The 13,802-nt window shown below is 34.1% G+C and overlaps 1 protein-coding gene across 1 annotated transcript; it reads right to left on the bottom strand.

The window, feature by feature from the left end:
- Positions 1 to 2,192: 2,192 nt before the first annotated feature.
- LOC113516397 (dynein regulatory complex protein 11) lies at positions 2,193 to 9,277 on the bottom strand. Its single transcript, XM_052900711.1, has 11 exons — positions 8,872 to 9,277; positions 8,348 to 8,571; positions 7,826 to 8,039; positions 7,378 to 7,603; positions 7,111 to 7,303; positions 6,332 to 6,542; positions 5,643 to 5,946; positions 5,278 to 5,553; positions 4,668 to 4,892; positions 4,351 to 4,478; positions 2,193 to 3,724 (listed from the first exon to the last, which is right to left on the bottom strand). Exons 1-11 carry the CDS (start codon positions 9,181 to 9,183, stop codon positions 3,608 to 3,610), a joined length of 2,430 nt encoding a protein of 809 aa, XP_052756671.1. The 5' UTR covers positions 9,184 to 9,277; the 3' UTR covers positions 2,193 to 3,607.
- Between the last annotated feature and the right edge of the window lie 4,525 nt (positions 9,278 to 13,802).

Raw genomic sequence — 13,802 nt, 5'->3', positions numbered from 1 at the left:
AAAAAAAAACTTAAACTCACAAAGGTTCCAACAACTAACGTTGATTCTATTTTTCTTGCTAACCCGTCGCCGTTATCCTTTGTAGCGTCGGCCTTTGAAAGGAAAACATTGCTTTTTTGCTGATTTTCCTATACTTCGAGTTCCGTTAGTTTTTTTTTTTTTAATAATGCTCTTTATTATACACTTGCCAGTAACAAAAAATGCGCAATCCTTTTGCTGCTAAGTGGGTGGAATATTTTCTTCTTAGAAGTTATATTCTTAAGCGATGTCTAAATAAAATGGGATTCTCAATTCGTGTATTCTTTTATAACGTGTTCAACACTAGACAAAAAACTTAAACAAAAGTCGTCTGCTTGGGTATCTGTCTCATTCATGTATCTTTTTCTTTTACAAACAGAGTGCAAACTAGCATGCTGTTCACCTGATGGTAAGTGACTGTGATTGGTAAGCGAGTGAAGTGAGAGGTTTCTTCAGGGTCAGCAACGCGCGCTTAATACCCCTGGTATTGCAGGCATTCATAGGCTACGGTAACCGCTTATCGTCAGATGGGCCGTATGTTTGATTGCCACCTCAGTGGTATAAAAAAATATATTAATTTGCCGTATGGTTCCGGCATAGAATGGATCATTATTTTCCGTCGTAAGAGGCGACTAAGAGAAACTTAATGGTCGAGGGATGAACAGCAGCGTCCCTGTTAAAACATCAAGTCTAACTACAGTTGCCGCCTGCCAACTGAACAGTTAAAGGCTGATAATTAAAAATAAAAATAAATTATAATTAGTAATATAATATACAAAAAAACATCACCAAAGTCTAACTGCGGTTGCCCCCCCCCCCCCCCTTGGGGAAGACCTACATTCAGCAGTGGTTAGTTAACAACTGATATGTGGAAATATTGAATAATTTATACGTAACAATTTCAAATAAGAATATTTTCTAGTTTCATACTTTTTAGAGCATGATTTTTCAATGGTCGGGTTTTAGTTTTTGAATTTACTTTTTTTATAATAAAATACAATCACAATTTTTTACTTCGCACCAATTTAATCCGATGAAATATCGAAACTCAACACGATTTTCCAATATCGGATGTTTTTAATTTCGCTCCGTACAAAATATCCGTGTGAAAGCAGCCAGGTGCAGATTTCTCGCCATCCTCTTAAAGGTACCCCTTTTTGCTTTGAAGGTTTTCTTCGTAAAGTATTACAAGTTTCCCGAGAGAGACTTCTTACGAATAGCCGACGGCGGAATAGATTTGCTTTTAATTTTATATCCCAAACATAGTTGTATTTCACTTATTGTTCTATGTATGAATAATTCTGTTTCACAACAAACTACAAAAAGATGGGAAGTTTTCAATTTGATTGCATTTTTTCTTTGTTTGTTACCTCATAACTCAGTCACTTGTAAATAAATTTACATAATTTTTATTTGATAAAACTAAAACAATATATTAAAAGAGAAATTTTATAAAAATAACTGGTTTTTCCATAATTAAATTCAGTTTCTTTTTTTTTTGTGGAACACAATATTTTTTTATACAACTTAGAATGTCAAACAAGCTGACGACATAACAGAGTATACTGTTTCGCCCATGCGTTACCATTCCTGAGGACTCGGGTGTTATTCCTCTGTACCCTGTAAATTCACGCCATATCCCACCCTTTAAACCGAAACACAGCCATGCAAACACAACTGCTTTACGGTTGAAACACGAATGGGACAGATATACCCAAGCAAACGACTTTTGTACAAAGTCTCCCTCTAGTATATTGAATTCTCTTTCATCCAACTCTATGCTCCTGCATAGCATATGCCTTTGTTATTTTTGTGTTGTGTTTGTATGGCTGTGTTTCAATTTGAAGGGTGGGATATAGCAGTTAATTTACAGGGTACAGAGGAATAACACCCGAGTCCTCAGGAATGGCAACGCATGGGGGGTATCATGGGCGAAACAGTATACTCTGTTATGTCCATGGTACTGCTCATGTCTATAGGCGACCGTTCCCACTTTCCATCAGGATAGCCGTTAGTGGTTTACCATTCTAAGTTTTATAAAAAAAAACATACCTTGCAATAATATAATAGAATATTTATTGTCAGTTTGTAAAACACATAATTACAACCGAAAATACAGAAATGTTATATATAAGAAGTGTCTCATATTAGGCAAAAGGAACTGGCTCAACTGATGCTGTGAGTGTCCCAGTGCACTATGTACAGCTGCACAGCGCTGGTTTGCAGCCAGTACCTCTCATAACAAAATATGTGAAAAATACAAATATGTACAACTACAATTGAATGTTATAAGAATGTAACATTTAAAGACCGGGGGGAAAGGGATTGTTAGTAATGGAGACTGAGAATCCTATTACTAGCAATATACCCAACCAAGTCGACCTCCTCACGGTTCTCCCTGGAAACTATCATGGTTAATTCCTGATGAATTCATCATGATGGGCTAACTGGCCTGTTTTCATTCTCATCTATCACCCTTCACTGGTGTTCCGCCAGCGTACCCCGTTAGCGCAGGCGGGGTTACCATACCATTTTCACCCATCAAAAAAAAATCATTTAAAGATCGTGAAAGTAAATAGTGCCTGTAATATAATACAATACAATAGCAATAATATAATAAATAGTATTTCTAAATACTTTATTTTCCTTAATAATAATACATGACTTAAATTCTCAGTTACAAATACTTTTTGGTCCCTTATAGTAAATACATGTAAGTACTACACAATCATACTTATTGCCTCCTCGATTTTAAACTAAAACAGTTTGTGTTATAAGAAACCGAATCATAAATATCTTAAATACAAACCCAGAAATATATACCCAAATTATTTATTTCATTTCATTTCTTAAATTAACACAACCGAGAATGGATCACTGATCTTCATTTATACAAACCAACGTATCTATAACTTGACTATGAAGGTATCAATAACAACATTAAAGTTTATTTGGTCCCTAGTTATCCTATTTATATCTATTTCCTTATAAAATATGCAGAGAGCAACAAGAAACCCTCTGCCGATGTTTTTATCCTATATTTATAATATTTGATTTAATCTTATTCATTATTATCCACATCATCATCGTATCAGCCCTTAACGGTCCACTGCTGAACATAAACCTCCCCTTAGGGGGTCTTGCCAGTAGTTGCCACACTTGGCAGACGGATTGGCAACCGCAGTTAGGCTTTAAATATGTTTAAAGAAGGACGCTGCTGTCCATCTCCCGCCTTCCCTTTGTCGCCTCTTACGACTCCCACGGAAAAGGAAGGAGTGGCCTATTCTATGCCGGGACCACCCGGCGATTCTTTTTAATATTTTATAAATGTGAAAGTATGTTTGTTGTTACCTTATAGCACCTTAACGGTTTAACTAATCACTATAAAGTTTGATATACACGTAGTAGATAGAACGGAGAAGGGCGTAGTAATACTTTTTATCCCCGTCAGTAATATCCCAAGCGTGGATGAAGTCGCTGGTAAAAATTGGTCCGCTATGCCGCTATAAATATCTTATTTATTTATTTATAAAAATAGTATTATGTTTATATAAATTTAAACTGATCAATATTAGACATAAAAAAATTATTATTTCTTTGCGTCTTTTTCTTCGCCTTCCTGCTGCATTTCCAGTAGCATTTGTATGGCCTTCTGTCTTCTTTTCTCTAATGGTGTCTTATACCACCATGTTTCGGCTGAAGCTTCCTACGAAAGTATATTTGCCTTATAAGTTTAAATGTTATCAAGCTATCATCTTCATCATCACCATATAGCCGTACATTTTTGAAAACAGGCCTCCCCATAGACTGCAATGAAGAGAGGTCCTGAGCCACCTGCATCCACTGACTCTCTGTAAAGCATTTGAGGTCATCACTCCATCTAGTGGAGGGTCATCCTACACTGCTTGTCCGTACGGGATTGTCACTGTAGAACATTACCACTTCAGTTTGCTAATTCTTCGAGTTTTTTCGGTCACTTTGGTTCTTCTGCGAATTTTTTTATACAACTTAGAATGGCAATCAAGCTGACGGCCCACCTGATGGAAAGTGGTAACCGTCACCTATAGACATGAGCAGTACCATGGACATAACAGAGTATACGGTTTCGTCCATGATACCTCCCATGCGTTGCCATGCCACGGGGGTATCATGCACGAAACAGTATACTCTGTTTTATCCAAAGTACTGTTTATGTCTATAGGTGACTGTTACCATTTTCCGTCAGGTAGACTTATTTGTCATCCTAAGTTGCGTAAAAAATCTCGACTAGTTCGTTATACTTATATAAAACCTCCAAAATAAAAAAAAAATTGAAATACGAGTGTAATTTACCTGCTCAGCATATATAGGTTCTCTAGAACTTAGTTGCACGGCAACTTCGTGGGCAGTCAATGCACGTATACGTAATTGAAGACGTCTTTTTGTTGTTAGCACTCCATCTAAAGCAGCTAATAGTGTTCCTGTAAATACAGTAAGTAGTTAACTTGGCTTTAACCTAATTATGTATACACAGGTACTAAGAAACAATACATATAAAAATAGTAAAATTAAATTCGAATTCAAAAAGAAAGTTTGAGAGTATCTAGATTAAAATTTAAAAGGTAAAAAAAGACGTGCGATGTTGAATTCATTTCAATTTTGAAAGTTACCTATAGTATAAGAGTCGGAAACTCTGGCTAAACAGGATATATCTAATCTTGGAGACAGAGCACCGGCTCTATGAAGTCTTGTCTTCCACATCATCGATATGCTTCCGTAATCAGCTTTTGGTATCTGGATGATTTTATTGTAGCACTGAAAAAGTAATTTTTGCTCTGCATCCCAGGGATATTTTGATGTGCCAATAAATATTACACGGTCCTCTGGACATATTCCTGTAAAGAATTATAAGCAAGTTCTTAGATCAATGTCGTTAACATTTAAACATTTCATAAATTTAATTTATGCATTTCTTTCTTAAAACAATCATCATCATCACCATATTAACTAATATTTGTTCGCTGCAGAACATAGGCCTCTCTTTTCGGGACTTTCCCCAGTAGTTGATATGCTTATCAAACAGGGTTGGCAATCGCAATTAAGCTTTGGAATATTATTCTAAGTGGGACGCCTATCTTTTGACCATTAAATTCCCTTAGTCACCTTACGATCTTACGACATCTACAGGTAAGAAAGAAATGTCCCATTCTATACCAGGATCACACGGCCACTAATCTTAAAATGATGCAATAACAAAAGTAAGTTGTTAGTTTAGTTGACCTTTGATAATCTTCACTAAATCTTTTTTCAATCTCTTCGGATCTGTTTTGTCTGTTTTTGGAATTTTCTTCACAAATGGTTTCTCAGCGTCATCCATCCATATAACAGACGGTTGTAATAATCTCGATACTTTCATGACCAAATGTATTAACATTATGAGACCAGACTTTCCTGGATATTTACCAACTATATTGGCTGGAGTCAAATCAAAAAGCATAGCACCAGTTTCAGTACATACAGAATGGACTAACATTTTCTTACCACTCCCTGAAGGACCTGTTTAATTGTAAAAAAAAATATATGTACAAACCTAATATGAATAAAGTAATAAAATGTATAATTTATAGAAGTGTATAAATCTTCACCTGAAATAAGAACAGATCTCACTAAAGGTGCGTTCATTCTAACATGTTCCGAACCCAAAGGCAATATACAGTATTCTTTTATCAACTGTCTAATATCTCCAAGACATGGTGTTGGTTCTTGACCCTGACTCCTCCATTGGGACCCAACGTAACATTTCTCGCCAACGAAATCATCTATTTTTGTTAGAGGGTAAGGGCGTATAATTCCATTGGATACCAATTCTTCAAAGAGTGATTCTGTTGTTCTGTCCGGAGTTAGATCTTTTTCTTTCTTTTTTTTACTTTTTTTACCTCCACGTCGTGCCTGTAAGGGTATGTTTAAATAAAATGTTTAATAATCTGTTAATAAATTCATATTGTTATTAATACATTACTTACATAAATCTATTATAATATCTAAATTGATAATTAATAATATATCTTTACTAATACCATACATGTGAAAATGAGTTTTTTTTTGTTACCTTACAGTTTTTAATATTTCATATATATGTACTATATATAAGTAATGGAAAATCACGTCGACAAAGATGTATGCAAAAGCTAATTTATAACTAATAAACATCATAACATCTCATCTTTTACTTCACAAAGAACCAATATAAGACTGATGTTACATTACGGTTGAAAAGCTAAATAATACGCAGTAGTTTATAGTCTATTAATAATATGCTCGTATATTAGATTACTTTTTGAGGTTTTTTTGATTTTTTACTCTTTATTTGTCTGTCGCGATCATAAGCAGCTTGAAGTAATTCTAATTCGCTCCTCATCATTTCATCTACAACATTTCTGATTTCTTGTTCTATTTTCACCATTTTGTCTCTTTCTACCACATCTTTGTAATATCTCTCATGAGGGTCTTCTATGTTGTCTTTGAATTTCCAAATGTCTTCAAACCTATTTTTAAAAAGTTAATCAGTTTTGTTTTATAACATTTATTTATTAAAGGATAACATATAATATAACCAGAGGGAGACTTTGTACAAAAGTAGATTGCTTGGATACCTCTGTCCCATTCGTGTTTCTACCGTGAAGCGGTTGTGTTTGCATGGCTGTGTTTCAGTTTGAAGGGTGGGATATGGCGTGAATTTACTAGGTAAAGAGGAATAACACCTGAGTCCTCAGGAATGACAACGCATTGGGGGTATCATAAGCGAAACAGTATACTCTGTTATGTCCATGGTACTGCTCGTGTCTATAGGCGACGGTTACCACTTTCCATCAGGTGGGCCGTCAGCTTGTTTGCCATTCTAAGTCGTATAAAAAAAATCTAACGAATTTGGTTACCATTAAATTTACCAATGTAAAAATTTTTCAACTATTCACAAGTAATTATTACGTACTATTTATAAAATTACAAACCAACCAAAAACTAACATCTCGTACAAAAATTTATGAAAAATTTTATAATACAAATTGAACAAATATGAATTGAGTTACATGAATATAATCAATAATTACTTACTCCTCATTAGTATTAACAAGGTCTTTCAAAAAAGCAGAGGCATTACACTTATACATATTTATATCTTCTTCCTCTTCCTTAACTTTGTTGTTCTCTTCTGATTTATTATTCTTTTTATCTTTACTCTCTTTACTTCTTTTAGATTCTTTAGACGACACAGGAGATTTACTTAATTCGCTGTCCATACCTGTTCCTAAAATATAGATTTTATTTCTTATGTATTAGACATACTATGGTCTATAATTATGCATAAATAAACAAACAAACCTTGTCTACTATACATAGCCCGACTACCCCCACTTTCTTCTGATGGCAATTCAGGGAATCTTTCGGTTCTTTCATAATATTCTGAAATCCATCTTCTAAGTTCGTCTCCTATTTGCTCATTTATTTTTACTCCATGCTGTTTTCTAAGTTGTTCTTCTATTGTATCTAATGCTTCTTTATATTCTTTATCTCTTTCAGCTTGAAGAGTCCGACGATACTCTTTAACCTATGATAAAATATTTGTTTGAAGTTTGTTATCTTTTACCTTAACGACTTAACTAATCACATAGAATTTACTATGCATATATATATATATATATATTTTATGGAGTGAAAAAAAAAACCAAACTACTTTTAATCCAGGCCAGTAAAGATATCCAAGTCACGTGAACACTATTGCGACTAAAAGTTAATACTACAATAAATGTATTTAATAGTAAACACTTACTTCTTCAGCTCTTTTTAGCGCTAATGACGGTGTATAAGGTGGCAAATCCATACCAATAAGTAATTGTTCTTCTCTTTTTCTCCTTCTGGTCTCTCTTCTAGCAATAAAACCTCTCCAGACTCGTTGGATTGCAGTGGCAGCAGAAGCAGACATTTCACTTTTTTGGTCTCTGCCTTTTTCTTTTAAAAGGCGAATTTCTTTCATGAACTGCCCTCTGTCAAAAAACAAACATAGTGTATTTTGGTTAATATTTTTATTATAAATATCTAGAAGTAAATTTAATTAACGTTATCATACGATAACTATGGACCAATTTCATCGTCCTTCTTTAAAAATGCACTAACAGATCGTTCCGTCAACTTGACTTGGCTCTCTTCTCTTTTTCTCAAATTCATGTTTATACTATTTAAAAATTAAGTAGTTCACTTCAGTGGTTTTGAGCATAATTAAGGCAACTTAGAAATTCTTGACACAAGAGGGCACCACACTCACATCGAAATAAAGAAATATAATTTTTCTTACCGTAATCTTCCTTGTCTAGCTCTTTCGTGACTTTGTATAATGAGAACAGCCTGCTGTTCAGTCAATACCAATGGTTGAGGTTTGGGCGGTTCATAGCCCAACTTGGTCAAAGTATCAATAACAAACTGTCTACGACTATTGACCTCTTCCTTTCTTTCCCTAATGAAATATTGTGGAACTATTGGTTCAGCTTCAAAAGGAGTCACTTGAAGTTTTGCAAGGGCCTGTAAATTATACAAAAAGTTTGCAACATTCCTTTATTTAATTTGATTTATTTTTTAACTCTTCAATTATAATAATAAAAATAGATTATTTTGTATTTTATTACTCGTTAATATTATTTTTTTTTTACTGGAGACTGTTAAGTTTGTTTGAGACTAGATGCAATGACCATGATCTTTTATTCCAAACTGACTTCGTCTAACATGGTCAATGGTATTAATTTATTATCAATATATAATTCAACCATATTTTGTTTAAATTCTTTACTTTTAGTAGAAAAGAAACTATTACTATAATCATACCTCATCATCGTCATAAGTATAATCTGAAAGATGCAGCTCGACTAAGTCGTGTTTGATTTCTATCAATCTCCCTAAACAACCTTCCAACAATCTTCTAACGATTATCCGCTTCTGCGGCTGCAATAGCTGGTCGTATACCGTATCCAGCCTTGCCAGTAGCACGGTATATCTGATACGAATCTCCGAAAGTAACGGCTGAAGTGCTGTCCGTTCCGTTGCTCCCGCTTCGAAAATCGCTTCATCGGCTTGAGTGGCTTCGACCAGTATCTCAGATGTTTCACACAGTAAATCATTGTAGGTTTTATTAGACATTTTTTGTATAATAAATTATGTTATATTGTTGCGTTTAATAATTTAAAATACTTAAAAGTATCTTTTTAATATAATGTTGAATTCGCATCTAACTATAAAGTTTATTATCGCTGAAATAAAAAAAAAATCATAGTTAAATGAATGCGTATGAATATTTATATAGAAAAAATGTAAAATTTTAGTAATAATAAAATTAATACGAGACAAACTTGAAAGAATATTCTTTTAATAAAAAATACAATAATGCTTATTATGATTTATGCATATACAATCAAAAAAGACACGCAATTTCACTCTTTCTGAAGCCAATTTATGATTGAATATATGAGTACACTTTATTTGCATTATACAATATAGGGAATGAGCAAGACAATTAATAAATGTAACGATACAGTTGTATAAGTACAGTAAGGCGGTCTTATTGCTGAAAGCAATCTTTTCATAACAATCTTAGTGTTATTTATTTATTTATTTAAACTTTTAATGCACAGTAAAATTTTATATACATTTGGCGGACTTAACACTGGACAGTGTTCTCTTCCAGACAACCGTTGGGCAAATTGAGAAATAGGTAGGCGGTGCATTTTTAGATAGATAGAGGAAAAATAAAGTAATACTTGATACAATATAAACATACACATAATATATTTAATATAATTAGGGGGGAAGGGATTGTTAATAATGCGGATTATCAGTCCCATTGCTGACAATATAACCTAACAGGTCGACCTTCCCGTGGTCCCCCTGGAAACCATCGTGCTGAATTCCAAGTGTATTCACCGCGATGGACTAACTGACCTGCCTTTTCATCCTCACCTGTCACCCCTCACTGGTGCCCCGTCAGCGTATACCGTTAGCGCAGGCCGGGTTACTATTCCATTATCATTCGTTAAAAAAAAATTAATATATATATACCTACATACTTATGCAGAAAATGTATCATAACGTATTTGATAAATAGATATGTAATAAAATGAGTGTTTAAACACACATTAAAAAGACGCAGAAACTATAAGACAAACTAAACATAAAAGTTATAAAAGAATTACCCATAACTATTTATCACGAAAAATTTTATGATAAAGTTGACCCGTTTTTCTCGAAGCATTTCTAGGAAGACACACAATCTATATAATTTAAGTATTTAGTTTATACGTTTTTAGTTTATAAACTAGTTTAAAATAAATAACAAGTTAAAAACACAATACACAATCGACACCTAAATACACATATCACTTCACACATAAAACACAGACAGTTTATCGAACAAACCCCGTTGCCACGGCCGCTATCGACATTGTCACGGATGGATTAACAGCTTTTTGTTAAATTATAAACGTAGCAGGGTATAAATAACAGTTTTTCACCTCTTATCGTTTATTTTTATTTCAATGAATCACGTTAAATGTTGTGTAAATGATTAAAATATTGAATCTGTCCACATTTTAAAATTATTTAGTGGGTTATTATGTTTATGTTTTGAGTTTTCTATTTGGTCCGATGCTAGCTTGGTTGAAGACCAAGCCGTGTCTTAAAGTGAAGTATCGTTTATAATATTACAAAAATTAATTAATAAGTATTTCATGGGAATTAAATGTTATACTAAGATACCGAAGAATATTTTGGATCTGCCTTTTAATAAATTTAAAACTGTTATTAAGAAACGCTTATTGGACAATGCCTATTACACACTTAATATTTACTTAAATGACAAACATGTATAATGTTAATAGATCACGTACGGGTTTTTGAACATTTAATAGAACATAGTACATTTAAATAAATACATATGTTAATAGAAATTCTTCTCAACAAATAACAATATTCCGAAACCAGTAGTAGAATAATAAAAATGACGATTTAAAAGGGCTTTTATATAAATTCTCCAAATAAATTTGTCTAAATACTCGTACCCATTCCTTTCCCGTGAGTGTCGTCAGAGTCGACTAAGAGAAATAACGGTCGAGGCATGGGTATCGGCGTCCCTTTTAAAACATCATCAAAGCCTAACTGCGGTTGCCAAATCAGCTGCCAAGCGTGGCAACTACTGGAAAAATTCCCAAGGAGGAAGCTTATGTTCAGCAGTGGATTATTATCAAGGCTGATAATAATAATGATGTTGTTATAATGTAAATAATGTTTATTTCCCTTTTTTTATACCACTGAGGTGGCAAACAAGTATACGGCCCACCTGATGGTAAGTGGTTACCGTAGCCTATGAACGCCTGCAATACCAGAGGTATTACGCGCGCGTTGCCGACCCTGAAGAAACCTCTTTGCTCCCCCGTTTGAAGAACCCCATGCTGTAGTCTCTTGGGTAAACCTCGGCAGGGAGCTCATTCCATAACCCGAGTGTTCGTGGGAGAAAACATCTCTGAAACCGCGTTGTACGCGACCATTTAAGTTGTAGAAAACAGTAGTTACCTAAGTAAATTATATTTAATTATTCTGTCTAATTTTTATGTTTAGTTTAGTTTCATTAGTGTGTACAATAAAGTAGTAAATAAAATAAATAAATATATATAAGAAAAATCTGTACAACTATTTTGTAAAAGTCAGTTAGAAGGTATTCACAGTTAACCATCGATAATTAATTTCACTCAAATAACATATGTGTCACAAGACGAGTGCTTCTTGCTGATAACTGTTAAAACAAGCATTAGTTACTCTAACAGAATACCATCAAAGTTCCTCAAGAATATAATATCCGCTGTAAGTGGAATGCACGGGGTATTATTATTTGGAGCTGACATTATAATGTACTATAATTAATCTTAGTTGATAAACTTAAAAACCCAGTTAAATAGATGAAAATATTTACTGCTAATCATGGCCCTCTCCAATAAAGAGGTTTTTTCAGTATTTGCCACACTTGGCGGGCGGGTTGACACGGTTAGACTTTGGTTATGTTTAAAAAAGGCTACAGACCAAGCCTCGATTATTAATTCCCTTAGTCCTCTCTTAAGACGTCCATGGGAAAGGAAAGGGTGGCCCATTCTATGCCGGGACCACACGGCAGGTTGACATGATCAACTTTATATAATTACATAGATCATCATTCATCAAGTAGAACATCAATAGTATCTTTATTATTTGGAGTATCAAATATGTAAATACGACTATCTGTAAATAAATTAATTACTTTTAATAATACTATTCTCTGTATGGTCCCGGCATAGAATAGGCCACTTGTTCCTTTCCCGTGGGTGTCGTAAGAATCGACTAAGGGAGGGCAAGAGATGGCCAGCAGCGTCCCTCTTAAAACATCTCCTAAGCCTAACTGCGGTTGCCAATCCGTCTGCCAAGCGTGGTAATTACTAGCAAAACTCCCCATGAGGGAGGCTTATATTCAGCAATGGACAGTTAAACGCTGATATGATGATGATGATAAAAAATACTGAAATTTACGTACTGAAATTAGTATGACTATTAAAGGACAATAGATTACTTATTATTAAATGTATTGTAAAAAAACAATATTTATTTTCATCAATATACGTTCTCACGAATTTTCTAATGTGTTCTAAAAACACAAATATCTTTTGCTCGAGTTATCAATACACGTCCCCTCTACACGTATAACCTCGTGGTCCGAACATACGATTAACGTCTCCACATATGCAAGTCTTATTTACTTAAGTGGGTGCCTTTCCTTCAGGAAATTGCTTCAAACACCGCGCGGCTGCTTGCACACGATAACTACCACTAACGCTTCCTCGCGCATTTGAACTGAGCATTTGTTTACATTTTGTAATCAAATAATAACAACGGCCCCCAGTATTGCCAACATTAGCACCTCACAAGTTTATTTTACTCCGCAAAAACTTCAATCGTGAATATATATGTACACGTAACACACGCGCACACACACAATACACACACATATACATAACACTCACATATGCATACAAAGACCCACGCACACACGCACGCATGCACGCACGCACGCACGCACGCACGCACGCACGCACGCACGCACGCACGCACGCACGCACACACATTAATAAAAGATAGAATATTTCATATATATTATATTAATAGTTTAAGATTGTGTTTTTCAAAAAAACCGACTTTAATTTTGACAAAACTAGTTATTTTGATTTAAAAATTAAACTCCTGAACTGATGTAAATAAAAAGTTTATGGAATCAAACTGTAAGTATATCTTTTCAGATAAAAAAAAATCTAAATCGGTTTACAACTGACGGAGTTATGAGGTAACAAACATAAAAAATACAGCCAAATTAAGTATCCCCTTATTTTTTAAGTTGGTTAAAAATACCAGCAATTCTTTCTTTTTTTAATGGGTAACGATGGTAACCCCCCAGCGCTATCGATATACGCTGGCGGGGCACCAATAAGACACAGGTGAAGATAAAATTAGATCAGCTAAGTCAATTCAAAAATTAACCAAGAAAGTTACCCGGGGGAACCAAGTGGAGGTCGTTCTAATAATATTGCTGGCAATGGCGATGTAAAACCCATTTCTAACAATCTCTTTTCCCCCCTGACTCTTTAAGTTTCATCAAATTCATCAAAGATTATTTGCACTTAAAATTTTGTTTCCTATTTAATATACGTATTCCTTTTTTTAAGTCTAAGAGAAAATATAAATTTTTA

Source organism: Galleria mellonella, unplaced genomic scaffold (genome assembly GCF_026898425.1).
Source record: "Galleria mellonella isolate WM207_F2 unplaced genomic scaffold, CSIRO_AGI_GalMel_v1 utg65, whole genome shotgun sequence".
Taxonomy (NCBI): domain Eukaryota; kingdom Metazoa; phylum Arthropoda; class Insecta; order Lepidoptera; family Pyralidae; genus Galleria; species Galleria mellonella.
This window is presented reverse-complemented; position numbering and strand designations above follow the sequence as displayed.